General features: G+C 52.2%; 1 protein-coding gene across 14 annotated transcripts in view; it reads right to left on the bottom strand.

Annotated features, from left to right (window-relative positions):
• MROH1 (maestro heat like repeat family member 1) overlaps positions 1–27,644 on the bottom strand; it is a 126,063-nt gene that overhangs the window by 15,145 nt on the left and 83,274 nt on the right. For 11 of the 14 annotated variants that reach the window (XR_009214873.1, XM_032760759.2, XM_032760761.2 and 8 more), the window contains 17 exons: positions 25,773–25,846; positions 23,148–23,270; positions 7,938–8,045; positions 7,622–7,766; positions 7,458–7,498; positions 7,059–7,200; positions 6,670–6,722; positions 6,135–6,242; positions 5,703–5,822; positions 5,298–5,420; positions 4,298–4,444; positions 4,186–4,212; positions 3,199–3,321; positions 2,872–2,951; positions 2,419–2,533; positions 2,216–2,311; positions 1,483–1,587 (listed from right to left, as the gene is read on the bottom strand). Coding sequence is in view for 13 of the 14 variants with exons in the window: in XM_032760759.2 (XP_032616650.1) it covers positions 1,483–1,587; positions 2,216–2,311; positions 2,419–2,533; positions 2,872–2,951; positions 3,199–3,321; positions 4,186–4,212; positions 4,298–4,444; positions 5,298–5,420; positions 5,703–5,822; positions 6,135–6,242; positions 6,670–6,722; positions 7,059–7,200; positions 7,458–7,498; positions 7,622–7,766; positions 7,938–8,045; positions 23,148–23,270; positions 25,773–25,846 (1,730 nt within the window). In the remaining variant the exon portion in view is untranslated. The remainder of the gene's footprint in view (positions 1–1,482; positions 1,588–2,215; positions 2,312–2,418; positions 2,534–2,871; positions 2,952–3,198; positions 3,322–4,185; positions 4,213–4,297; positions 4,445–5,297; positions 5,421–5,702; positions 5,823–6,134; positions 6,243–6,669; positions 6,723–7,058; positions 7,201–7,457; positions 7,499–7,621; positions 7,767–7,937; positions 8,046–23,147; positions 23,271–25,772; positions 25,847–27,644) is intronic. The other 3 variants (XM_032760760.2, XM_032760762.2, XM_032760763.2) reach the window with 2 other exon arrangements.

Raw genomic sequence — 27,644 nt, 5'->3', positions numbered from 1 at the left:
AGACACACCTGTCCCCCTCCCACCACCTGCTCCCTTCTCAGCCCCCACGTGCGAGGCCTTCCTGGGAGGTGCTCCCACCCTGCCCTTGCACAGGATCCTGGGCTCAGATGGAAACCTGGTATCTACTTGGGCACCACTGATGAGAAAGAATTTCAAGTCAGAAGGGAAAGGCTGGAATGTTAGAGAAAGACTGCAGGGTGACCAGCCACTGTTCTTAGGCTGGGCATCCATCACACCATGCACCAAGGTGAGCTTCAGCCAGACCAGGGTTATGTGATGAGCAGGCCATGAAAGCATGAGGTGGGAAGAGCCCTGAACACACGAGATTTGGCCACATAAAGAATGAAAGTTTCGGCCGGGTGCAGTGGCTCATGCCTGTAATCCCAGCACTTTGGGAGGCGGAGGTGGGCAGATCACTTGAGGTCAGGAGTTCAAGACCAGCCTTGCCAACATGATGAAACGCCGTCTCTACTAAAAATACAAAAATTAGCCAGGAGTGGTGGTGGGCGCCTGTAATCCCAGCTACTTGGGAGGCTGGGGCAGGAGAATCGCTTGAACCCAGGAGGCGGAGGTTGCTGTGAGCCAAGATTGCACCACTGCACTCCAGCCTGGTGAGAGTGAGAGACTCAGTCTCAGAAAGGAAGGAAGGAAGGAAGGAAGGAAGGAAGGAAGGAAGGAAAGAAAAAAGGGAGGGAGGGAGGGAGGGAAAGAAAAGAAAAGAAAAAAGAAAAGAAAAAAAGAAAAGAAAAGATAGTTTTGGTGCATTAATAAAAGGCCAGGTGCAGTGGCTCACATCTGTAACCCCAGCATCTGTAATCTCAGCATTTTGGGAGGCCGAGACAGGAGGATCACTCGAGCCCAAGAGTTCAAGACCAGCCTGGGCAATGTAGCAAGACCCCATCTCTACGAAAAATAAAAGAAAATCAGCTGGGTGTGGTGGCATACACCTGTAGTCTCAGCTACTCGGGAGGCCAAGGCGGGAGGATCAATTGAGCCCAGGAGTTCCAGGCTGCAGTGTTTGTACCATTGCACTCCAGCCCAGGCAACAGAGTGAGATCCTGTCTCAGGGGAAAAAAGAGAGAGAAAAGAAAGCCTAGAATAATCCTGATAGATGACAAAAAGATATTTAGCAAAATCTAATATCTGTTCCTGATAAAAGTTCTCATTAAAACAAATAGATGCTTCTGGAACATGATAAAAATATCGCCAACCAAATCCAGCACCGGGCTGAACAGTGAAGCCCTGGAGACCAGAGGTGCACGTTCCTCCTGGCTAACAGTGGGCCCCTGATGACAACGGACTCTACTCTGAGCAGCCATCCCTGACCACTCCTGGCCCTGACAGGCCCTCAATCCACGTCTCAAGGAAGAGGACTGTGGCCTGAGCTGGGGCGGTGGCCAAAGGAAGCCAGGAAGGCAGCTCACACTCTGGGTCATGAGTGCCACAGGCAGCAGCACCTGGGCCGGTGACCCAGGTACTCACGCTGACACGCAGGTGCTCCAGGAAGTAGCGCAGCAAGAGGGCACTCAGGCCCAGGGCCCGCGCCCGCTCGTGACCTCTTGGGGACTTGATCCACGGGCTCAGGTGCTGAGGAAGAGGGGGCTTCACACAGGTACTGCTCAGAGGGCAGCCCTGGGGGCAAGGAGCCTTGTGCATCATGGGCCAGCTCAGTGTCCCTGCCAGGCCATCTTTCCGGGGCTACAGGGGGCCAAGCCGGGGACCCAGAGTGGTGCCAGCCTCAGGCCACCGTAGATCCTCTGGCCCTGCCACTCTGTCCTCCAGTCTGGTCACAGACACAACCCAGCCCAGGTGGACCCAGTGTCAGCCAGGACTATGGAGGGACAGGGTTGAGGCCACCTTGGTCCTAGAAGAACACACTCCGAGCATGGGGGTCGGCCTCACCCTAGCCCACCATAGTGCCACCCTGGTAGCGGCCCCCAGTCAGGAGCCATGAGTACCTGTGGGCCCCTCCATCCCCATGCCATGCAGTGGGGGGAGAGGACAGGCTCCAGAGGTCCCACCTGGGTCAGGGCCTCCTCAACTGCTTGCTGGCCCAGATGGGAGGGGGTGCACCTGCCTGTTCATAAACCACCCCCAACTGCAGAGAGCACCAAACGGTCCCTGTGGTGCCCACATGTGGAGAGAGGGTCAGCAGCCAGGTGGAGTGCCCTCTGTGCCCCCATCCCCATCCCCATGACAGTTCCCCCCTGCACACCTCAATCATGATCTGCAGGCCTTGGGGGGTCATGTTCCGCTGCAGGAGGCTCGTCAGCAGATCCTCAAGGGCGTGCAGTGTCTCCAGATACAGGGACTGGAAGGAGAGCCAGGCCGTCCAGCCCCACCAGTGACCCCGCAGCCTACAGTGGCCTCCTGCCGCTCTCATGGGTGTGGACACAGGCAAAGGAAACATGGGGATACCTTCTGGCAGCCTCCGTCCTCCTCCTTGGGCTCAGGCAGCAGGGCCATGATGCTGTGCAGGCAGCCACGGATCACATCCGCCCGGGCCTGCTCATCCAGCGCCGGCTCCACGGAGCTGAGAGGTAAGTTAAGGGCCCCAGAGGCTGAGGCTCAGACACCCAGCAACCTCCAGGCCTGTGCGGGCAGCACAGCCACTGCCATGTTGACTCTGCTCCAGACCATGGTGGCACCCCACGCAGCATGTGCATACACACGTATGCACGCGCACACACAAGGCATGCACACACACACGCGTGCACACACAGGCACACACACGCACATACGCGCGCACGTGCACGCACAGGCACACACACGCACATACACACGTGCACACATGCGCACACAGGCATGCACACACACACATGCACGCACACATGCAGCTGCACGGGCCTGTGCAGAGGCAGGAAAGGATACACCAAGTAAGTGCAGGTGAGCATGGCTTTCTTCCGAATAGGTGTCCTCAGGGAGTCCAGGGGCTCTGCCCTGATGAACTCCTGGGTGAGGCAGGTGCACGACTCAGCCCTTGGAGGAAACGCCAGCTCTCCTCCCTGGTCAAGCTCTGTCCCCCAGCCTAAGTGACAGGCGGGGCCCGAGGAGCAGAGCCCCCTGTGTCCCTACCTGGCCCCTCCCATGTTCCCAGGCTGTCTTCACGTTATCACCCTCAGTGCCCCCAATCCCCACCTCTGGCCTCAGTCTCCCAGGAACCTGCCTGAGGACCTGTCAGGCCACGGCCACGCTCACCATCATCTGTGCCACCAGCTCTGCTTTCCGGGTGAAGTGGAAGGAGCCAGCGTGGGTGCTGCTGCAGATGGCACGGCTGACCATGCACACACTCTGGACAAGGCACAGCTTCAGGGCTGGGTCCTGCAGGGACGCAGGGCTACAGGAGACGCCCACGCCCACCCTCCAGGGCTGAACCTATACACACCCCCTTTTCTTTCCTCCAAAGCCAGACGTGCTGCACTCTGCTCTCAAAGGAGCTCTCTAGCCAGCCCTTTTGCTTATCAAAGTCCGTGTGGAAGAAGCGGGGGGCTACCCAGGGGTTCCCCCGTGTCCCACTCCAGAGAAGACAGGCCACAGAGCAGACACTGTGTGGTGTGACCAGAGGGCCCCCACAGCAGTAGGCGAGTCCTCCAGGGAGCGCTGAAGGGCTGGGGAAAGAACCTCTCAGCACAGCCCTGCCCTCCCAGCCACCGCAGGAGAACCAGAGGGCCTGTTCTTCAAGGAGAGGCTGACTGTCCCGAGAGAGGCGCTTGTCAGGTTAGTGCCAGGGAGGCCAGAAGAGAAACTTGTTAGTGAGGCTGGGGTGAGGCCTTGCGGGTCAGTGGAGCCTCCACTGCCACTTCCACTAGCTTTGGGCCTTGGCCCCTCTCCTAGGTGCTCACTGGGGTCCGGGGAGGTACAGCCTCCACGAGCACTGGGGAGCAGAGCCAGAGGAGGTTCCAGCTGTCCTGGGACGGGTGGGGCTGGCTGAACTCCCTGGGGGACGACAGCCCACGACCTGGCCCCTCGGAGGCGCAGACGCCTCCCTTCTTCCCACTGCCGTCCAGGGCCCAGGCCAGGGCAGGAGCCCTGGTGATGCTCTCCAACGCCTCCTGGACATGGAGACCAGGAAGCCCCAGCAAGCTCCAAGCTCCCCCTCCAGCCTCTGCCCATGAAGCTCAACCCGCCCAGAGGAGAGCCAAGAGTGGAGAAGCCAGTCCAGCACTTAATTCCTACACACTGTACCTTGGTTTCTACCTTTACTCCTAGAACCTGAACAACAAAAAGTGAAATGAGTTAAGAAGTGACTCCCCGGCAGCCCCAGCTCCCCTGGCGTGAGGCCCACCGCAATGCCCACCTTGGTGTTGAAGTGCTGGCAGATGTTCCGGAGGATGTCCGACTCCACCTTGGCCAGCACCAGCTCCCGGGGGGCCCGGGCCGCCACGTGCCCGTAGCACAGGATCAGAGCACTCTTCACCTTCTCCACCTCGTTCTCACTTCGATCCTGAAAGGCCAGAGGAACCAGCGGGACTTCAGTTACACAATTACACTCCCCGACGGGAATCCTTGGCCTCAGAAACTCCTGAAATCCTCCCAGAAGAAGGGCCAGAGCCAGTCGGTGACAGCAGAGGTATGACTCAGCCGTGCAGGGCACCACCTGAATCTGGGGATGGGGAGAGCCTGTTTGAAAGGGGCAGGAGCACAGGCAGCCAGCCAGGCATGGGCCCACTGGGTACCGAGTAACAGAGGGCCAAGGGCCGAGGCAGCAGAGGGCCAAGGGTCAAAGCAGCGCAGCCACGTGTGAGAGTCAGGCAGGAGGCAGCTGAGAAGAGCTCAAGGCCCCACCCTTGCTGCGCTGCAGATCAGCCTCCATCCGCACAGCAAGGGCTGGGAAGCCCTGCGTGCTTGGTCCAGCCCTGAGATGCTGTAACTGGGACAGTTACAGGAGACAGAAAATAGAGGGACCACAGCCGGCTTGGGGGCCTGCGGCAGGGGCCCCCTCCTTCCTTAAACCAGGCTCAGGCTCCGCCAGCACAGCTGGTGGTTTGGCAAGAACGCAGAATCTGCCAGCCACCAGGGGGCAGAGGTCTGCCCTGGCCACAAGCCCCTCTCATCACCCAAACCTGGCAGAGACGTGGCCCTGGCCACAGCTACATTTGCCTCCGGGAGGCCATTCTGCCGCCCTCCCCACTGGGAGCACCCACGCACAGGCCCCGCCCATGGAAGGAATGCAGGAGCAAAAATTGCTCCAGGGACGCAACCGGCTTCCTGCCCCACTCCAGCCCGCAGGGCACCCGCTGAGCCTCAAACTTGTGGATAGACAGCTGTCCCCAGCCCTGCACCGGTGTCAGCCTAACCTTAAAAATGTTGAGAATGCCAATGGATTTTCTGAAGACCTCTGACCTCACGAAGTCCTCCAGCTGGGCCAGCGTGTCCTCGAGGTGGGAGACGGCACAGATCCCGAAGCAGCAGGCAAGGCCCTGGGGGGCAGCACACTTACCCGGGGCAGGGGAGGGCACGCGCTGCCACACACGCACGCACACTGTCATGTGTGGACACAGGGGCACACCCACATGTACACACATGCGCACACTTGCATACACATCAACACATTGTGCACACACCCTCTTTGTGCATGTACGCACACCACACGTGTATGCACACACAGGCATGCAGGCTGGCCGGCTGCCTCAGAGAACAGCAGGTGCCACCGTCCTCCAGCCCTGGGATGTCTGGGGCTTCTGCAGGGAGAGTGGCCCCACCTCACGTTCTGCCTCCTCCTGGTATCTAGCAGTCTCCAGCAGCTCTTGAAGGTGCTTCCTCACCACTTCCTTACTTGAAGCAGCACCCAGGGTGGTTCCTATGCATTTGTACAGGAAATTCTGAAACAAAACCAGAGAACATGGTTGTGCCTGACTCCTGAGTACAGGGAGACCCAGCGCCGCCACAGGGCTGCCCCTGGGGTGCACCTCCTGCCCACAGGCTGATGAGAACTGCAGGATGAGTCCGGGGCAACATCTGAGGAATAAGGGATGGGGCCGATGGGCTCTCGCACCTCCTGGCCCTCAGCCACGAGGAGGCTCTGCCAGGCCACCAGGGCCACGGGAGACAGGGCCCAGACAGCAAGTGACAGACACGAGACCCAGGAACTCAGAGCCCAAGTACCACGCCAAGAACGCCAGCAGGCGCCCCACCTTCTCCTGAGGTGCCTCATCGTAGCAGGGCAGCTGCCTGCACAGCTCCAGGCTCAGCTGGCAGATCCACGCATTGTCAGAAACGATGGCCAGGGTGTCTCGCAGGAACTGCAGGCCAAGATGCCACTGAGGGGCTGGGAGCCTGACCCCTCACAGAGCTGGCTGGAGCCTGGGCACATCCCCATGTGCTGTGGCTGCAGGGGCTGCAGACCACCTTCCAGCGGAGGCCAGGGGTGGCAGGGCCAACCCTCAGGGGACAGCCATGTCGCAGTTGGCTCACCAGGCAGGGTGAGAGGTGGCCCCTGACGCTTGGGGCTGCGACTGCTAGAAGGCTGGTGCCTCGTCACAGCAAGGCCCCCGCTGCAAGGCTGCCAGGGGTCTTCAGCCTTGAAGCTGCCTGATCCTTGGCTCCCCAGCCAAACCACGAGGTGAGGTCGAGGCAGGTGGTCCAGCCTCTGCCACCCCAGCACCCCCCAGGCCAGACAACACCTTAAGGCCCAGGATGGGCCGTGCCCCAACCACCCCCGGCCCTCACCATCAGCAGCTTCTCCTCCCACTCCTCCTGTGGCAGGGTCTCTTCCGTGTGCTCTGAAATGACAGCCGCGCAGGCCAGCCCATCCCACATGCACCAGTGGGGCTCAGAGCCCAGCGCCTGCCCTGGAGCTGGGGATGCTCAGCACAGAGAGGCCCCACTGCCCCCCACCTGCTCCCAGGAAGCACCCATCGGGAGTGCTTTTCAAGCCCCAGGTCATCTGGGGCCCTTCTTGGACCACAGGGGAGGCTGTTTTTTCCAATTATACAACCCTAGTCCCCACTGGCCACCCTAGTGCCACTTGGCAAAGGTGGGGTCAGAGCTAGCACCCTCCTGCTCTGAGACCTGCCCTCCCCACAGGGCTATGCACCCCATCCTGACCCCGGCCTCACCATCCAGGTACCCCAGCAGCAGCGGGACAGTTGTCTCCCAATGCTGACCCAGCAAAGGGTGAATGTTAGGGTGCAGAACACTGAGGAGACGCAGCGCTGCCGCCCCACGTCCGTCCCCCAGGTAGGGGCTGGAAGACACAACCTGAAAAGAGGCAGCGTGGGAGCCGGGTCTGAGCAGGGAGCACTGACCATGCCCACAACCTGCACCTGCAGGGCCACAGCACCCGACGGGGGACCTGGCTCTTCCCGAAGCTGGGCCGCCCACGTAGAGGAAAACCATGCCTGAGCCCTGACCACGGCTGCCCACTGAGAAGGTAACCCCTTCCAAGCCTGGGTGGAGCACAGGGACACAGTGGGGCGCTGGGCACGCCGTGAAAGGGCGAGAAGGGCAAGGCTCACCAGCAGTCTTCCAGTTACAGCATAGGGAGACGGGAGGCTCGCTGGAGACAAGAGGTGGAAATAGTCAGTGGGGGGCTGCCTGTAGCCCTGAGGCGGGTGTCAGGAACTGGAGGATGGGGAAGTAGGGGCAGGAGCGGGGAGGTGGGGTACGGCACGGCACGCACCATGGGCGTCGTACTGGATGAGGAAGGCGTCGGCCCCGGCCTCCTGCCTCTTCTGCGCCAGATGCACGAGGCTCCTGCAGAGCGGAGTCAGGGCCCCGGTGAAGCGCACAGGGGTGAGGAACTGGAGCAGGTACGGCCAGAGGACCTAGGGGAGCAGAGGGCCTGGTCTGCACCTGCCCAGAGGGAGGTCTCATGCAGATAGGGCCCTGCCAGAGCTCCGAGGTGGAGACAGACCCTTTGCTGGGCCTGAGCACCCTGGGCCGCTGCCCTGGAGAGCTCTGTTGTCGCCAGGCAGGGACAGGTGCCGTGCACTCACGTGACTCATCCTGTCCACGGTGGTGCTGACCAGGTAGAGGGTGCGCACGCTGATGGCCCGCACACTGTCGGCCTTGGGGTCCTTGCTGCCGGGGCCTGGCTTCTCAGGCTGGAGGAAGGCAAAAGGCAAAGGCGTGTGTGGGCGGCCGTGGCTCTGGGCCTGAGGACACAGCCTGCCCGGGAGCAGGGCAGACCCTGGGCCTCGCCGCAGGACATGCAGACACGCGCACCACCTGCCACAGACAGGAAAGGCACTCTCCGCTAAGATCACCCAAGAAAGCAGGCTCACCTGCCTCAGTTCTCATCTCCAAAACAAACAAAACCTTGAGCATCTGCTAAGCTACTGACTCCATAAAAAATAACTGCTCGTGACGTTGCAATGCCTGCAGGGGAGGAACGGGGTAGCCTCTGTGGGAACGTTAACCGTGTCAGAAAACCTGGTTCCCACCAGGATGCCACCCAGCCTCGGCAGCCACAGTGGGCTGGATGCCTGCCGTCCTCTCTGTACGCTCAGCTCCCCGGAAGGCATCCCTGCAAGCAGACGACTTCTGTTTCCCACACGTTCCATTCAGGTTTTGAAATACCAAAAAGTAAAAGCTCAACAACAAAGTGGCATATTGGAAAAATGGCAACACTGCAGGGACTTCTAATCCCTCTCTTTCAGAAGCCAAAAGTCACACAGAAAAAAAAAAAAAGTGATATTTAGGCCTTGAACTTCAATTTTTACAGTAGGCTCTAAAAATATAGGTAGAACTTCATACCAAACATACACTTTGAAATCCTGACCATTAGGCCAAAAATAATATTGCAACCAACACTTAAAAGCAGAAATCAACCTGGCCAGATTCAATATAACAATAAGTCCACAATAACCATGAAAATCTATCGACCTGGAGATTTTAAAGATCATAAAAGAATCATTTGGGTTAGTAAAGAAACCAGATAGAAACTGCAAAATACCTGATAACGAACATTGAGGACATACTCCACCAGGAACACGAATGTTAGGACACAGACCGGGGACAATGCCTATGCGAAAAAATGCACCAAAAGTACCACAACAGGGAAACAAGGAACCACAACGGGGAAACGAGGAGCCAAGAACAAGGAAAATCCCAGAGACAGGGTGTGAAAAAGTATAACCGTGAAATAAAGAATTCATTCAGGAAACGAATAATGTAACGATTCACTGAGGAAGAAATTACTAACTTGGAAGAACAGGCTGCTGAAGACTTCAAGAAAGAAGAAATTTAAAAAGAATGGAAGAAGAAAAAGCTAAAAGATGTGAAGACAGCAGTGCTAGCCTTTGGATAACAGATACACCAAAGTCAGTGAGACACAAAAACAGGCGCAAGAAATACTCAAGAAATAAAGGAGCGAGCTTCCCAGAAACAAGAGACCAACAGCTCACGGAAGGGTCCGCAGAGAGGAGGCACGGGCAGCCCCAGGTGAGATGGGACGCCGTCCTGCACCAGAAAGGGCAACGGGGCCTCAGGACAGGGGCCTGCACGCTCGGAGGGTGCTACTGACCCAGTGTGGGACAGTTTGGACACCAAGGCCAGCAACAGGAACTGCACATGGACCCCTGCGTCAAACAGCAAACCACGAGTCCACGCAGAGAGAGATGCATGCACATAAGAATAGGAGAGGCTCTGGCCAGGTGCGGTGGCTCACGCCTATAATCCCAGCACTTTTGGAGGCCGAGGCAGGCGGATCACAAGGTCAGGAGATCGAGACCATCCTGGCTAACACGGTGAAACCCCGTCTCTACTAAAAAATACAAAAAAATTAGCCGGGCGTGTTGGCGGGCGCCTGTGGTCCCAGCTACTCGGGAGGCTGAGGCAGGAGAATGGCGTGAACCCAGGAGGTGGAGGTTGCGGTGAGCCGAGATCGCGCCACCGCACTCCAGCCTGGGGGACAGAGAAAGACTCCGTCTCAAAAAAATAATAATAATAATAAAATAAAATAAAATAAAATAAGTAAATAAACACTTAGCATCAATTGTTTTTAATTATCCATGGATGATTTTCTAACTCTAGTGATATTGCTGTATTTAGTTCTTTGGTCTCTGTTGTGACAGAGCCTCTCTTATTCTTTTTTTTTTTTTTTTTTTTTTGAGACAGAGTCTCGCTTTGTCGCCCGGGCTGGAGTGCAGTGGGGTGACCTCGAGACTCACTGCAAGCTCCGCCTGCCGGGTTCACGCCGTTCTTCTGCCTCAGCCTCCCGGGTACCTGGGACTACAGGTGCCTGCCACCACGCCCAGCTAATTTTTTGTATTTTTAGTAGAGACGGGGTTTCACCGTGTTAGCCAGGATGGTCTCGATCTCCTGACCTCGTGATCCACCCGCCTCGGCCTCCCAAAGTGCTGGGATTACAGGCTTGAGCCACCGTGCCCGGCCTTATTTTATTTTTTTTGAGATGGAGTCTCGCTCTGTCACCTAGGCTGGAGTGCAGTGGGGTGATCTCGGCTCACTGCAACCTCTGCCTCCCGAGTTCAAACAATTCTCCTGCCTTAGCCTCCTGAGTAGCTGGGATTACAGGCACCCACCACCATACCTGGCTAATTTTTTTGTATTTTTAGTTTTTTAGTAGAGATGGGGTTTCACCATGTTGGCCAGGCTGGTCTTGAACTCCCGACTTCAAGTGATCCACCCACCTCGGCATCCCAAAGTGCTGGGATTATAGGTGTGAGCCACTGTACCTGGCCTGATGCTGACTAAAAGTTTAATCACAAGAAGATGTTTACTTAATCCCAAAGATCTCCCTACAAACTACTTATTTATTACAAGGCAGAAACAGCAACTTTCCAGTGCAGAAACCGAGCACAGACAAGTGATCGGAACAAGATCAACACTGAAACAAACCAACACTAGGACCCCCAATATGATACACTGGTGGGGACACACAAGATTCCATGAGATTCCTCCCAAAACTGCATCACCTGGATCAAATCATGAAGAACCACCACCATACTTGAGCTATTCAACAAAATAACTGGTCTCAATTCTTTGAAAGTATCCAGGTCAACAAACACAAGGGCAGGAGGCTAACAGGGCACAGCAGCCACATAATGTATGTGTCTGGGCTGTAGCCTGTGCCAGAAAGCAGCTAAAGGGACAGAACTGGGATGACCGAGGAAGTGCATGGATCAGGTGACATTATGGCCTCTCTGTACAATTTCCTGATTCCAACATCTGGACTATGGTTGTGTAGAACAATGTCCTTAGGAAATAAACAAGCTATTTAGTAGTCAGTGATAAAGGGACACGATGTCTTAAATTTTCTCTCAAATGAGTTGGAAAAAAATTGTGCATGTATGTACCTGTGCGTGTGTGCAGATTACACAAATATCCTACAAAGGCATAAGAAAAGCATATACCACGATCTCTTATATAGACATGAAAATCCTCAACAAAATACCAGCAAACTGAACACAACAATGTGTAAAAATGATTATACACCATGACCAAGTGGGATTTATCCCAGGAATGCAGGTTTAACATCTGAAAATCACCTAATGAAATATACCGTATCACTAAAATAAAGAACAAAAATGACAAGCTCATCTTAGGCACAGTAAACAGCACATCAAATCTAGTACTTCTTCATAACAAAACCGCTCAGCAAAGCAGGACTAGAAGGTGGTACCCGTGACCTGATGAAGGCCCACAGCAGGAATCATACCTGATGGTGCCGGCCTAAATGCTTCTACACAAAGAGAAGGAACAAGACAAGGGTGTCCGCTCGCACCCATTTTATTCAACAGTATTGGACGTTCTAGCTGGGACAACTAAGCAAGAAAATTAAATAAAAGGCATCCAGACTGAAAAAAAGAAGTAAAACTATAGTTGTAGATGACACAATCCTTATAGAAAATCCTAAGAAATCCATATTAAAACTAATAAGCAAGTTCAACAAGGTTGCAGTATACAAGATCGATACGAAAGAATAATAGTAGGCTGGGCATAGTGGCTTATGCCTGTAATTCTTGCACTTTGGGAGGCCGAGATGGGCAGATTGCCTGAGCTCAGGAGTTCGAGACCAGCCTGGCCAACATAGTGAAACCCTGTTTCTACTAAAATACAAAAACAAATCAGCTGGGCATGGTGGCGCGTGCCTGTAATCCCAGCTACGCGGGAGGCTGAGGCATGAGAACTGCTTGAACCCGGGAGGTGGAGGTCACAGTGAGCGGAGAGGGTGCCATTGCACTCCAGCCTGGGCAACAAAGTGAAACTTTGTCTCAAAAAAAAAAAAAAAAAAAGAAAAGAAAAGAAGAAGAAGAAGAAGAATTGTATTTCTATACAGTAGCAAAGAATAAACTGAAAATGAAATTAAGAAAATAATTCAGACTGGGTGCAGTGGCTCACACCTGTGGTCCTAGCACTTAAGGAGGCCAAGACAGGCAGATAGCTTGAGGTCAGGAGTTCAAGACCAGCCTGGCCAACATGGTGAAACGCCATCTTTACCAAAAAAAAAAAAAAAAAAAAATTAGCCAGGCATGGTGGTGGGTGCCTATAATCCCAGCTACTCAGGAGACTAAGGCAGGAGAATTGCTTGAACTCAGGAAGTGGAGACTGCAGTGAGCCGAGATTGTGCCACTGCACTCCAGCCTGGGAGACAGAGCAAGACTCTTTCTAAAAAAAAAAAAAAAAAACGAAAAAGAAAGAAAATAATTCCATTTACAATAGCATCAAAAAGAATAAAATATTTATGAATAAATCTAACAAAAAATGCAAAACTTATACTCGGAAAACTACAAAATGTTAAAATAAAGACCTAAATAATAGAAATACATCCCATGTTCATAGATACAAAGATTTTGATACTGTTAAAATGGAACTACAGCTGGGTGTGGTGGCTCACGCCTGTAATCCCAGCACTTTAGGAGGCTGAGGCAGGCGGATCACGAGGTCAGGAGATCGAGACCGTCCTGGCTAACACGGTGAAACCCCATCTCTACTAAAAATACAAAAAATTAGCGGGGCGTGGTTGCAGGCGCCTGTAATCCCAGCTACTTGGGAGGCTGAGGCAAGAGAATGGCCTGAACCTGGGAGGCGGAGCTTGTAGTGAGCCGAGATCGTGCCACTGTACTCCAGCGTGGGTGACAGAGCAAGACTCCGTCTCAACAACAACAACAACAACAACAACAACAACAACAACAACAACAAAGATGGAACTACTCCCCAAACAGATACACAGATTCAGTGCAATCCCTATAAAAATTCCGGGTGACTTCTGTGCAAGAATTGACAAGTGGATCCTAAAATAAATTCACATGGGAATTCAAGGGACCCAAAATAGCCAAAATGATCTTGAAAAAGAACAAAGTTGGAGAACTTGTATTTCCCAATTTCAGAATTTGCTACAAAGCAACAATGTTCACAGCAGCATTATTCACAGGAGCCAGAAGGTGGCAGCACCCCAAGCGTCCATGAAGGGACGAATGGGATAAGCACTTCGCCATCTTCACACACGGAATATTGAGCCCTGAAGGAGCGGAATTCTGGCAGCGCCACACCATGGGAGAACATTCAGGACCTTATGCTGAGTGGGAGACGCCAGATACAAAAGGACAAACGCTGTTTGCGTCTACTTATACGAAGTGCCTCGAGCAGTGAAATTCGTAGAGAGAAGGTAGATGGTGGGTGCAGGAGCTGCGGGGGAGAGAAGGTGGATGGTGGGTGCAGGAGCTGTGGGGGAGGGAAGGTGGATGGTGGGTGCAGGAGCTGTGGGGGAGGGAAGGTGGATGGTGGGGTGCAGGAGTTGCGGGGGAGGGAATGGGAGTTAGCATTCAATGGGGACAGAGTTTCTGTTTGGGAACATGGACAAGCTCTGGAGCTGGAAGGTGGTGATGGCTGCACAACAGTGTGAATGAGCTTAATGTCACTGAAGTGTGCACTTAAAATGGGTTGAGACAGTCAAGTTTATGTTATTTTACCATCATAAAAATGTTTTACTAAAAAGGCAACCATGGTCAGGTGCTGTGGCTCTTGCCTGTAATCCCAGCCCTTTGGGAGGCCAAGGCAGAAAGACTGCTTGAGCCCAGGAGTTCTAGACTGGCCTGGGCAACACAGAGAGACCCCATCCCTACAAAAACACAACTTAAAATTAGCCAGGTGGGGTGGTGCCCACCTGTGGTCCCAGCTACTTGGGAGACTGAGGCAGGAGGACTGCTTGAGCCTGGGAGGTTGAGGCTGCAGTAAGCCATGATTGCATCACTATACTCCAACCTGGGTAACAAAGAAAGACCCTGTCTCATAAAAAAAATATATAAATAGGCCGGGCACGGTGGCTCACGCCTGTAATCCCAGCACTTTGGGAGGCCGAGGCGGGCGGATCACGAGGTCAGGAGATCTGGCTAACACGGTGAAACCCCATCTCTACTGAAAATACAAAAAATTAGCCGGGCGTGGTGGTGTGCGCCTGTAGTTTCAGCTACTCGGGAGGCTGAAGCAGGAGAATGGCGTGAACCCGGGAGGAGGAGGTTGCAGTGAGCCGAGATCGCGCCACTGCACTCCAGCCTGGGTGACAAAGCAAGACTCTGTCTCAAAAATAAATAAATAAATAAACAAAGCACTCAATATAATCTACCATACTAACAGTCAAAAGAAAAAAATACATAATTTCACCAATAGATGCACAAAAATGTTTCAATTTTGATATCAATCCATAAAATCCATAATAAAGTCTCAAAAACTAGAAATAGAAAGGAATTTCTTCAAGGTGATAAAGAGCATCAGTGAAAACCTATTGCAGGTGGGAGCAAAAACAGTGGCTCTCATAGAGACAGAGAGTAGGCTGGTGGTTACCAGAGGCCGGGAAGGGTAGAAGGTGGGGGTATGAAGAGAGGCTGAGTAATGGGTACAAATATATATTCAGAAAAAAGACCTAGTATCCTACAGATCAGTGGGGTGACTATAGTTTACCCTCTATAGATTATTGATTATAGTATAATCTATTGTACCTTTCCAAACCGCTAGAAAGGAATAATTAGAATGCTTCTAGCAAAAAGAAAAAACCAACATGCAAGGTGGTGGATATCCCAGTTACCCTGATTTGATCTGTACACATAATATGAATGTATTAAATTATCACAGGTACCCCAAGTATATGTACATCTATTATGTGTCAATAAAAACAAGAAAGCAAGCCCATTTCTGGTGTGACCTTGTTTCACCGAGCTTTGCTTTACTGTACGTCACAGGTGCTGCATTTTAACTAAGTGGAAGGTCTGGGGCAGCCCTGTGTCCAGCGAGTCCATGGGTGCCTTTTTCAACAGCATGTGCTTGGTGTCTCTGTGTCACATTTTGCTAATTCTTGGAATATTTCAAGCTGTTTCATTAATATTATATCTGTGATGGTGATTTGTGATTAGAGAACTCCGATGTTACTTTCATAATTTTTTTTTTTTTTTTTGAGATGGAGTCTTGCTCTGTCGCCCAGGCTGGAGTGCAGTGGCGCGATCTCGGCTCACTGCAAGCTCCGCCTCCTGGGTTCACGCCATTCTCCTGCCTCAGCCTCCCGCGTAGCTGGGACTACAGGCGCCCGCCACCTCGCCCGGCTAATTTTTTGTATTTTTAGTAGAGACGGGGTTTCACCGTGTTAGCCAGGATGGTCGTGATCTCCTGACCTCGTGATCCGCCCGCCTCGGCCTCCCAAAGTGCTGGGATTACAGGTGTGAGCCACCGTGCCCGGCCGTCATAATTGTTTTGGGGTGCTATGAACTGCAGTATATAAAACTGCAAGCTTAATCAATGAATGTTGGGTGTCCTGACCCACTGACCAGCCACTCCCCACCTCTCCCTCTGCTAGGATCTCCCTGCTCCCTGAAACACAATATTGAAATTAGTCCAATTAAAACCCTACAATCGCCTCTATGTGTTCATGTGAGAGGAACAGCCGCACACCTCTCGCTTTAAATCAAAGGCCAGAAATGATTAAGCTTAGTGCGGAAGGCATGTCGAAAGCTGACACAGGCTAAAGGCCAGACCTCTTGTGCTAGTCAGCCATGTTGTGAATACAAAGGAGAAGCTCTTGAAGGAAATTAAAAGTGTTATTCCAGTGAATACACGAATGACAAGAAAACAAAACAGCCTTATTGCTGACACTGAGAAAGTCTGAATGGTCTGCATAGAAAATCAGACCAGCCAAACATTCCCTTAAGCCGAAGCCTAATCCAGAGCAACTCTTTTCAACTCTGTGAAGGCTGAGAGCGGTGAGGAAGCTGCAAAAGAAAAGCTGGAAGTTGGCAGAGGTTGGTTCATGAGGGTTAAGGAAAGAAGCCATCTCCATAACAAAAATACCGAGGTGCAGTAGAAACTGCTGATGGAGAAACTGCAACAAGTTGTCCAGGAGATTAGCAAAGAGCATTATTATTATTATTATTTTTGAGACAGAGTGTAGCTCTGTCGCCTAGGCTGGAGTGCAGTGGCACCATCTCAGCTCACTGTAGCCTCTGCCTCCCAGGTTCAAGTGATTCTCCTGCCTCAGCTTCCCGAGTAGCTGGGAATACAGGTGTGGTCCACCACGCTTAGCTAATTTTTGTATTTTTAGTAGAGACGGGGTTTCACCATGTTGGCCAGGCTGGTCTCGAAGTCCTGACCTCAAGTGATCCGCTGCTTCAGCTTCCCAAAGTGCTGAGATTACAGGCATGAGCTGTAATGACTGCAAAGGAAAAGCTAAGAGAAAACAAAACAGCCTTATTGCCGGCATGTAGAACATTTTAAGAGCATTTTATTCTTTCTTGCTTTTTGTTAGAGACAGAGTCTTGCTGTGTCACCCAGGTGGGCAGATTGCTTGAGCTCAGGAGTTTAAGACCAACCTGGGCAACCTAGCAAAACCTATCTTTAAAAAAACAAGACAAAACAAAACAAAAATTAGCTGGGCGTGTTGGTGCGTGCCTGTAGTCCCAGCTACTCAGGACGGTGAGGTGGGAGGATTGAGTCCAGGAGGTTGAGGCTGCAGTGAGCTGTGATTGAGCCACTGAACTCCAGCCTGGGTCACAGAGTGAGACCCTATTCAAAAAAAAAAAAAAAAAAAAAATCATAAGGTGATTGATTGCTGCCATAGACTGATTTCTCGATCTGGGCGACAAAAACTGAAAACCTTCTGGAAAGGATTCACCACAGTAGATACCATGAAGAGCATTTGTGATTCATGGGAAGAGGTCAACAAAATCAACATGAACAGGAGTTTGGAAGAAGTTGATTCCAAACCTCATGGATAACTTTGACGGGGTCAAGACATCAGTGGAGGAAGTCACTGCAAATGTGGTGGAAACAGAATTAGAATTGGAAGTGGAGCCTGAAGATGGAACTGAACTGCTGTGATTTCATGACCAAACCGGAATGGATGAGGTGTTGTTTCTTCTAGATGGGCAAAGAAAGTGGTTTCTCGAGATTGAATCTGCTCCTGGTGAAGATGCCGTGAACATTGTTGAAACGACAACAAAGGATTCAGACTATTCCATAAACTTAGTTGATAAAGCAGTGGCAGGGTTTGAGAGGAATGACGCCCATTTTGAAAGATCTACTGTGGATAAAATGCTGTCAAATAGCAGTGCGTAAGACGTAGAAAAGTTTTGTGAACGGAAGAGTCAATCAATGCAGCAAACTTCATCATTGTCCTATTTTAAGAAATTGTTGGCCAGGCGCAGTGGCTTACACCTGTAATCCCAGCACTTTGGGAGGCCGAGGCAGGTGGATCATGAGGTCAGGAGATCACGACCATCTTGGCCAACATGGTGAAAACCTGTCTCTTCTAAAATACAAACAATGAGCTGGGTGTGGTGGCGTGTGGCTGTAATCCCAACTACTTGGGAGGCTGAGGCAGGGAAATTGCTTGAACCCGGGAGGTGAAGGTTGCTGTGAGCTGAGACTGCGCCACTGCACTCCAGCCTGGCAACAGAGCAAGGCTCTCCATCTCAAAAAAAAAAAAAAAAAAAAAAAAAGAAATTGTCACAGCCACCCTAACCTTCAGCAACCACCGCCCTGATCCGTCCACCAGCTATCAATATCAAGGCAAGACCCTCCACCAGTAAGAAGATTGAGTTGCTGATGGCTCAGATGATCCTTAGCATTTTTTTTTTTTTAGCAATAAAGTGTTTGTAAGTTAAGGCACGTACATTGTTTTTTTAGACATAATGCTATTGCACATTTAATATACTGTAGTATAGTGTAAACACAACTTTTTTTTTTTTTTTTTTTTTTTGAGAGGTTCTCGTTCTGTTGCCCGGGCTGGAGCATAATAGTGTGATCACAGCTCACTGCAGCTTCAGCCTCCTGGACTCAAGCAATCCTCCCACCTCAGCCTCTTGAGTAGCTGGGACCACCGGTGTATGCCACCATAACCAGCTAATTTTTAGAATTTTTTTGTAGAGACAAGGTCTGGTTACATTGTCCAGGCTGGTCTCAAATTCCTGGCCTTAAACGATTTTCCTGCCCCAGCCTCCTAAAGTGCTTCCCCAAACAACATTCTATTTTCTTTTTTCAGATGGGGTGTCACTATGTCACCCAGGTGGGAGTGCAGTGGTGTGATCACAGCTCACTGCAGCCTCGACTCCCTGGGCTCAAGTGATCCTCCCACCTCAGCCTCCCGAGTGGCTGGGACCTCAGGCGTGAGCCATCAGGCTCAGCTAATTTTTTTTTTATTATTTGTAGAGATAAGGTCTCACTATGTTGCCCAGCCTGGTCTCAAACTCCCAGGCTCAAGTGATCCTCCTGCCTTGGCATCCCAAAGTGCTGGGATTACAGGTGTGAGCCATTGCGCTGGCCCAGCATTCCACTTTTTTTGTGTGTGTGTCAGGGTCTCGCTGTGTCACCCAGGCTGGAGTATAATGGCATGATCTTGGCTCACTGCAACCTCTGCCTCCTAGGCTCCAGTGATCTTCCTGCCTCAGCCTCCAGAGTAGTTGGGACTACAGGTATGTGCCACCATACCCAGCTAATTTTTGTATTTTTTGTGGAGATGGGGTTTCATCAGGTTGTCCAGGCTGGTTTTGAACTCCTGAACTCAAGGAGATTGAATGATCTGCCCGCCTCAGCCTCCCAAAGTGCTGGGATTACAGGCATGAGCCACTGTGCCCATCCCCCAGCATTCTTAATAGTAAAAGGCAGTATGTTCCCCTTATGGGAACAAAGCAGGGGTGGCTGCTCTCACCACTTCTCTTCATTCTGCAGCATGCTAGAGACTTCACCAATGTAGTAAGTCAAGGAAACAAAAAGAGGTCATGCAGATTTACAGTAAAAGTGCCCATATGAAGAAGACATGATGCTCTATGTAGAAAATCCCAAAGAATCCATAAAAAAGCAAAGCCACAGGATACATGGTCAATATCTAAAAATTAATTGTATATTCTGTACGCTAACAATGAACAGTTAGAAATTGAAATGAACAAAATTGTACCATTACAATGACAGTAAAAACAAAATAGCTTTTAAAATCTAACAAAATACCAGAATATACAGAATCTACATGCTGAGAATTACAAAATACTGGTGAACAAAACTGAAGATCTAAATAAGTGTAGAAATGTACTGTTTTCATGGATTGGAAGACTGAATGTTATCAACAAGATGACTCTAAAATTTACAGGGAAAAACAAAGGAACTAAAATAGCCAAAACATGATCGAAAAAGACCGAAGATGGAAGACTCACATTACCTGACTCCAGAACTTACTATAAAGCGTCCAGGCACAGTGGCTCACGCCTGTAATCCCAGCACTTTGGGTGGCTGAGGCGGGTGGATCACTTGAGGCCAGGAGTTTGAGACCAGCCTGGCCAACACAGTGCAACTCCATCTCTACTAAAAATGCAAAACTTAGACAGGTGTGGTGGTGCACGCCTGTAATCCCAGCTACTGAGGAGGCTGAGGCACGAGAGTTGCTTGAACCCGGGAGGTGGAGGCTGCAGTGAGCCGGCATGGCTCCATTTTACTCCAACCTGTGCAACAGAGCAAGACTCCATCTCAAAAAACAAAAACAACAACATAAAGCCATGGAAAGACAGTGTGGTACTGATGACAGATGATGACAGATTCCGCAGATGAGTGGAGCTGGAGCATTAGGGAGAATCCGTACAGTTGCCTGATTTTTGACGAAGATGCAAGGCAATTTGTCAATGTACAGAGAAGGGTGTTCTCAACACGTGGTGCTGGGACAACTGGACATTCACATGCAGAAAAACGAGCCTCAAACACACCTCACATTTAACAAAAATTAACTCAAAAGGCCGGGCACTGTGGCTCATGCCTGTAATCCTAGCACTTTGGGAGGCCGAGGCGGGAGGATCACCTGAGGTCAGGAGTTTGAGACCAGCCTGTCCAACATGGTGAAACGCTGTCTCTACTAAAAATACAAAAATTAGCCTGGTGTGGTGGTGCACGTCTGTAATCCCAGCTACTTGGGAGGCTGAGGCACGAGAATTGCTTGAACCCAGGAGGTGGAGGTTGCAGTGAGCTGAGATCACGCCATTGCACTCCAGCCTGGGCAATAGGGTGAGACTCCATCTAAAAAAAAAAAAAAAAAAAAAACTAAAAATGAATCATAGGCCTATATGTGAATCTTAAAACTTAAAACTTTTAGGCCAGGTGCACTGGCTCACACCTGTAATCCCAGCATTTTGGGAGGCCGGGGCGGGCAGATCACCTGAGGTCAGGAGTTCAAGACCAGCCTGGCCAACATGGTAAAACTCTGTCTCTACTAAAAATTTAAAAAATAAAAAATTAGCCAGGCGTGGTGGTGCATGCCTGTGATCCCAGCTACTTGGGAGATTGAGGCAGGAGAATCGCCTGAACCTGGGAGGCAGAGGTTGCAGTGAGCCAAGATTGCACCACTGCACTCCAGCCTGGGCAACAGAGCGAGACTCTGTCTCAAGTAAACTGGCCATTAAAAAAAATTAAAACTTCTGCTCTCTGAAAGACAGTGTTAAGGAAGTAAAAAGACAAGCATGCAACAGACCTGTAAGAAAATGTTTATGGGCGGGGGCAGTGGCCCATACCTATAATCCCAGCACTTTGGGAGGCTGAGGCAAGCGAATCATTAAAGGCCGAGAGTTAGAGATCATTCTGGGTAACACAGGCTGTCTCTATTCAAGAACAAAACAATATGTATTAAAAGTTAAAAAAATATACATTTATAAGCCATAAATCCAACAAAGGACTTGTGCCCAGAATATAGAAAGATCTCTCAAAATTCTGTAACAAGAAAACAACCCAATTTGAAAATGGGCACAAGAAGTGCCACCCATGGTGGCTGGCGCATGCCTATGGTCCCACCTACTTGGGAGGCTGAGGCAGGATCCCTTGAGCCCACGAGTTTGAGCTTGCAATGGGCCATTATCGTGCCACTGCACTCTAGCCTTGGCAACAGAGTGAGACCTCGTCTCTAAAAAATTAAAAAAATAAAAATAATTTAAATGGAAAAAAAAAAGAAAGTTAGGTGGGGTAATATAGATAAAACAGTAAAATAATAACTAACTCTAATCTTTAACTCATGTTTCTCCAAAAACCTTAACGGGGAATCTACATCCAGGTGAGACTCCCTGATTTGTCTTCTCCCCGCAGTGGCCCTGCACCTGCCTGCTCCAGAATCATCCGGCCACCCCTTTCCTGCACCACAGAGCCCAGCACCCAGTGGCACCACAGGGCCTGCCGCTGCTGCTCACCGCCTCTGCAGTGTGTCTGGCGAACACCCCAAGGCCCACTTGTCTCAGAGCAACATGTCCTGCTTTGCTTTTTGAACATTTTATCACGAATAATTTGAAACATGCAAAAGTAGAAAGGTCGATACACTGAACCCCCACATCAAGCAATGCAGACTGAGAGAGGCTCCACGGAAACAGCAAAGTGCTGTGGTTAAAACACATTTGAGTGCTGGGTGTGGTGGCACACACCTGTAATCCTAGCACTTTTTCAGGCCAAGGTGGGAGGGTTGCTTGAACTCAGGAGTTCAAAAGCAACCTGGGCAACATAGTGTGATCTCGTCTCTACAAAAAATAAAAAATTAGCCAGGTGTGGTGGCATGAGCCTGTAGTCCCAGCTACTCAGGAGGCTGAGGTAGGAGGATCGCTTCAGCCCAGTTCAAGGCTGCAGTGAGCTGTGATCTCGCCAGTGCACTCCAGTCTGGCTGGCAGAGCGAGACCCTGTCTCAAAAATAATAACAATTATTATTACATAGATATAAATATCTGAGTGCTAGATTCCATCCTATTCAAAATGGTTTTTCTTTTGGTTTTAGAAAACCTTAATAACGTTTTCCAATATTCAAAGAAACCTCCAACTCCCAAACTCTCGGGAACTAAAAAACTAAAACAGAGGCCTTGGCTCTCCAGTTCATGCCTAACGACCCATGGAGCTGCTGTGAGGATGCTGAGGTCAGAATCAGCTGAGCTGGTGGTGGCCCACCTGCTGGGGCCTGCAGAACAGGCACGTGCGCGGCTTTCTCACGGATGACGACGCACTTAGAGGCACCATCACAGCATGCTCTCACTGAGCTCTGATGTTTCCAGTTAAATTCACGTATCCCACTTGGGGCACAGTGGGCACCACAGTGATGGTCACGAGAACACAAGGAGGGCAGCGTCTCTGTTCTGAGCTGGGCTTGGTGGACAGACCAGCTTTGCCAACTTGAAGAACCAGACCCAGAGCTGCAGGGACTCAAGCATCAGTGCGCTCAGCAGCCAGCAGGCTGCAGCTCAGGGTGACAGAGGGCTGTCTAGACCATCTGTGGGTTATTTCGCCACGTTCTACCTTGCTCTCCTTCAAGAAGAAATTGGCATTTGTACAGTAACTTCTTAAATAGAAAAGCCCCAAATAGGACAAACTCTGCATTTCCTGCTTCTGCGTTCTGAGTCCTGGGAGCTGCCGAGAGGACTGGCTCGGTGCAGAGGCTCTGACTCAGAAACCAGAGGGAGCCGGGCACAGTGGCGTGTGCTTGTAGTCTCGGGGGGCTGAGGTGGGAGGGTCTCTTGATCCCAGGAGTTCCAGGCTGCAGTGTGCTATGATCACACCTGAGAATAGCCACTGCACTCCAGCCTGGGCCACAGAGCAAGACCCTGTCTCTATTAACAAACAAAAGACAGCAGAGGGCACCTCCGCACGCAGACTGCAGCCCACACAGCCACCCTCTGCTGGGCCAGTGGCTCCTGACCAGTGCCTAACATAGGCCAGGGGCAGCGTGGGCCTAGGAGGCGGGCAAGGTGGCAGCCCCTTACCTCCTGCTCGGGGGGCAGCGCGCACTGCTGCACAATGTACTCGATCATCGCCTCACCTCCAGGCTGCTCCAGATAGCCGTGGTGGGCCATGGCGCTGATCACCTGCACCACTGCCCGTTTCACCTGCCCAGAACAAATGGGAGATCAGGAAGGGGATGCAGAGACTGCCATGCCAGTCCAACCAGCAGACAGGAACCTCACTCTTCCTCCCACCCACATCCACACATGTGCCCGCAACTGCAGCTACGCTGACACCTGTACCTGCACCCACACCTGGGCCTGCACCTGAATCCACACCTGTACCTGGACCTACCCCCACATCTGTACTTGGATCTACCCGTACCCACATATGGGCCTGCACCTGTACCCATACCTATACCTACCTGTATCCACACCTGGGCCTGTACCCACATACCTGGGCCTGGGCCTGTACCCACATACCTGGGCCTGGGCCTGTACCCACATACCTGGGCCTGTACCCACATACCTGGGCCTGGGCCTGCACCCACATACCTGTGCCAATGCCCACACCTATACCTGCACCCACACTTGCACCTGTGCCTGCATCCATACCTGCATCTGTACCTACCTGCACCCACATCCACACCTATGCCTGCTCCCACACCTGTACCCGAACCTACCTTCCTTCACACCTGTGCCAGCAGCAACACCCATTACCTATAATTACCTGCATACACACCTAAGCCTGCACTCACACCCATATCTATACCTACCTACCTGGGTCTGCACCCACATCCGTACCTGGATGTACCTGTACCCACACCTGCACCTGTGCCTGTGTCTGCCTTTTTCTCTGTCCCTAGGCTGTGTGAAGGCCCCTTCGCCCCTGGAAGGCAGCCTTCCCGCCAGCTTGTGGATGTGCTCAGGTCTGTAGGGAAAGATTCTTTTCCTCCAGTTCCCCTTGCCTCCCGCCCCTGCTGCCAGAGGGGAGCATCTCACTTACTTTCCCTCCTCCATCCACTTCCATCAAGCTGCACCCCAACTCCAAGAGAGCTGCTCTGCTGAGGGCCCCACCCAAAGCCACCCTGCCCCCAACCCCCAGCCTCCTGGGCACTGGCAGCTGCCCTTCCCAGCCTCCAAATACACCCATCCCTCCGTCCGGGGCTCACCCTGGCCTCAGGGAGTGGGGCTGCCATCTTTGTGAGCTAGCTTCTCTCATGTGGTCCCCGTGTTTCCCGGGGTGTACCATAAGTCTGGTACCTGAATCTGCAGTTATCACCCAAACAATCCTAGGAGTTGAGCCTGCATGTCCAGCCTCGCCCAGTAACTATGCCTGGTGACTCGAAGCCACAGCCAGGCCAATGTGGCCCAACCAGCCCTTCCCCTGAGCCACGGCTTCTGCCCATGCTGCCCTCCCTGGGGATCCTTTTCTCCAGCATCGCGACCACGCCTCTGCCCCTTCAGCTCTCAGGTCCAGCATCCCCACCCCGAGGAGGCTTCTCCGAGCACTTCTTCCTTGTGCTATCTCAGAGAACAGGGTGGGTGTGGAGGAGTGAGCCAGTTGGTCCCAGACCTGCCCAGACTGTGTGCGTTTAGCCACCTGGCATTGCAGGCAGTGTCCAAAAGGACCAAAAGACCCTGTCAGGGGCACGTTGGGGAGAAGAGCTCTGAACGTTGGGGTGTGTGTGGAACACGTAAGGAGCACCGCAACAGATGTGGCATGGGGTCCGTTTCAGTAGCTTCTGGGGAAACAACAAGAGTCTCACAGAAGGACCCCAAGAGAAGGCCCAGCACAAAGGCTGGAGCAGCCCCCGAGAGGGCTAGGGGTCTCTGCTCCTCCTGTAGCAAGCAGGTCCTACCCAAGACAGCAGCCCCTGGGTAACGTGGGTGCAAACCTCGGTGCAGTCCTAACTTTTGCAAAGATCCACCCACCTAAAGCTAGGCCTGGCTTCTGCCCTGGGGTCCTGGGAGGTCATCACTAAGCCCAAACATCTGGCCTGGTAAGAATGTTCTTGTCCACCTGGGGTCTTGGGCCACACCAGATGGTCTCATGTGACAGGTGGGGGCTACGGGCCACGTGGCATCAGCTCCACCTCCAGAGGGGCTGGAGATAGCTCAGCCACGAGGGCGCTAACCGGGTCCACATGACAGACCCCAAGGCAGGAGCTTCCCTGGTTGTGATGCTCTGTGCGCACTGACCCACATTGCTGCTGGGAGGAGGGGCAGAGGGGGGGTCTAACCCTGTCCGCGACCCCAGGGGAGGACGGCTGGGAGCTCTGTGTGTGGGCCCTCCTGGATTCTGTCCCAGGCACCCCAACCATGGCTGACATGGACCTGCATCCTTTTGCTGCAATCACCATGAGCAGAGCAGCACTGTGAGCTCCGGTCCTTCTAGAGAATCACGAGCCTGAAGGAGGGGCTAGGGACCTGCGGGCCTATAACTGATGCCACTGTAGGGTAGCCTTGGGAACTGTTTCCTGAGTGAGATGTGGGAAAAGCACCAGCCACACACTGAATGGCACACTGTCGTCCTTTGTTCCCAAGCTCAGTCCAGCCAAGGGTGGTGGCCGCCTGGTTGGTGGGTGACCTCACAGCATGGCCTGGCCACACCCTGCAGCTGCCTGTGGTGTAGTGGTGCAGCCTGGGCTGGCCCATGTGGTTTACCTTGCTGTTGGTGTCCAGGAGAGGAAGCCTCATGGAAGACAGGATAAAGGGCTTTTTATCTTCCATCTGAGCAGCTGCAAGAAACAAACAGGACAGCTCAGCCTACCACTGAGATGAGGACCTCAAGGTCCACATCCACATCACCAGGGGCCTGGCTTCCCCGTGGTCCCCGTGTAGGAGGACGAGGGAGCATAAGCAAAGCATACCCACTTTTCTTCAGGGGACAAATGATTTACTTTCCTCAAATAACATCATTCTACCTAATTCAAAAGCTAAGTGGCTGGTAGTTTAGGGCAGTCGTAGAAGAATGGGCTTGAGTCAGGTACACCCAGGTTCCAACGCCAGGGAAGTTCCTTCAGTGGTTCTCAAGCGCTACAGCATCAGAATCACTGAAGGCGGATTAAGCACTGGGGACAGGGTCCTCTCCTGCTCCCGCTCCAGGCGCTGACTCAGCAGGTCTTGGGGGGCTCAGGTGTGCATTTCTCACATGTTCCAAGGTGAGCTAATGCTGCTGGTCTCGGGACCCCCTTGAGAACCATCAACAGGGCCTTCATTTCCTGATATTGAAATGGGGATAAAAAGTGGATATCAAAGAGTGGCTGAGAGACTATAAAAATGAAGGACACTGGGGACACTGCAAGTGCCCTCTGAGGTCCGCTGCACAGGACAGGACTGCTGTCCCACACGACAGTCCTTGGAGAGAAGGGTCATGAAAACCCAATGTCACAGATGAGGAACTGGAGGCCCTAGGGACTGTGGAGCCGCAAATGGCAGAGCTAGACACAGCCTCTTCATGCCTGGAATCCAGTGCCTAAAGCTGCTCATACAGCCTATACCCTGGCCCCTCAATGCGGGCACACCCGGGTAGAACACCTTGTCTCTCACTGTCGGTTTCGAGGCCAGCTGCAGCTCTCTATGCCAATGTTCCCCTAATTAATGCTCTGAGCTGGCATTTAGTGCTTCTTTGGGATCCCAACTGGTCCCTTCTCTGAGGGTTTGGGACACTCCCTTGTGGGAACTCCCCTGTCACATCTGGGGCGACTCCAGCCCTAGGTTAGGAGGATGAAACAGACGTGTGCCATAGAAGCTCAGAAAAGACAGGTTCCAGATCTAACCATGAGACACACCATACTGCTTTTAGAAGATGCTGTAGAAGGATCTTCATAGCCTCAGAACTGGGAAGTATGGAAGGCAATAAGAAAAGATGTAAGGGGCTGGGCGCCGTGGCTCATAGCTATAAACCCAGCACTTTGGGAGGCCAAGGTGGGCAGATCACCTGAGCCCAGGAGTTCAAGACCAGCCTGGACAACATGGCCAAACCCCTTCTGTACTAAAAAATACAAAAATTGGTCAGGCACGGTGGCTCAGGTCTGTAATCCCAGCACTTTGGGAGGCCAAGATGGGCGGATCACGAGGTCAGGAGATCGAGACCATCCTGGCTAATACAGTGAAACCCTGTCTCTACTAAAAATACAAAAAATTATCCGGGTGTGGTGGTGGGTGCCTGTAGTCCCAGCTACTCGGGAGGCTGAGGCAGGAGAACAGCGTGAACCTGGGAGGCAGAGCTTGCAGTGAGCTGAGATCATGCCACTGCACTCCAGCCTGGGCAACAGAGCGAGGCTCCGTCTCAAAAACAAAAAGCAACAACAAAAAAACCCACAAAAATTAGCTAGGGGTAGTAGTGCACACCTATAGTCCCAGCTACTTGGGAGGCCAAGGCACAAGAATCGCTTGAGCCTAGGAGGTGGAGGTTGCAGTGAGCTGAGATCACACCGCCACACTCTAGCCTGGGTGACAGAGCAAGATCCTATCAAAACATGGGAGGGGAGGAGAGGAGAGAGGAGGAGAGGGGAGGGGAGGAGGGGGGGAGGG

This window comes from Hylobates moloch, unplaced genomic scaffold, assembly GCF_009828535.3.
Source record: "Hylobates moloch isolate HMO894 unplaced genomic scaffold, HMol_V3 SCAFFOLD_9, whole genome shotgun sequence".
Taxonomy (NCBI): domain Eukaryota; kingdom Metazoa; phylum Chordata; class Mammalia; order Primates; family Hylobatidae; genus Hylobates; species Hylobates moloch.
The sequence above is the reverse complement of the archived record's forward strand: the minus strand, read 5'-3'. Positions and strand labels throughout refer to the sequence as shown.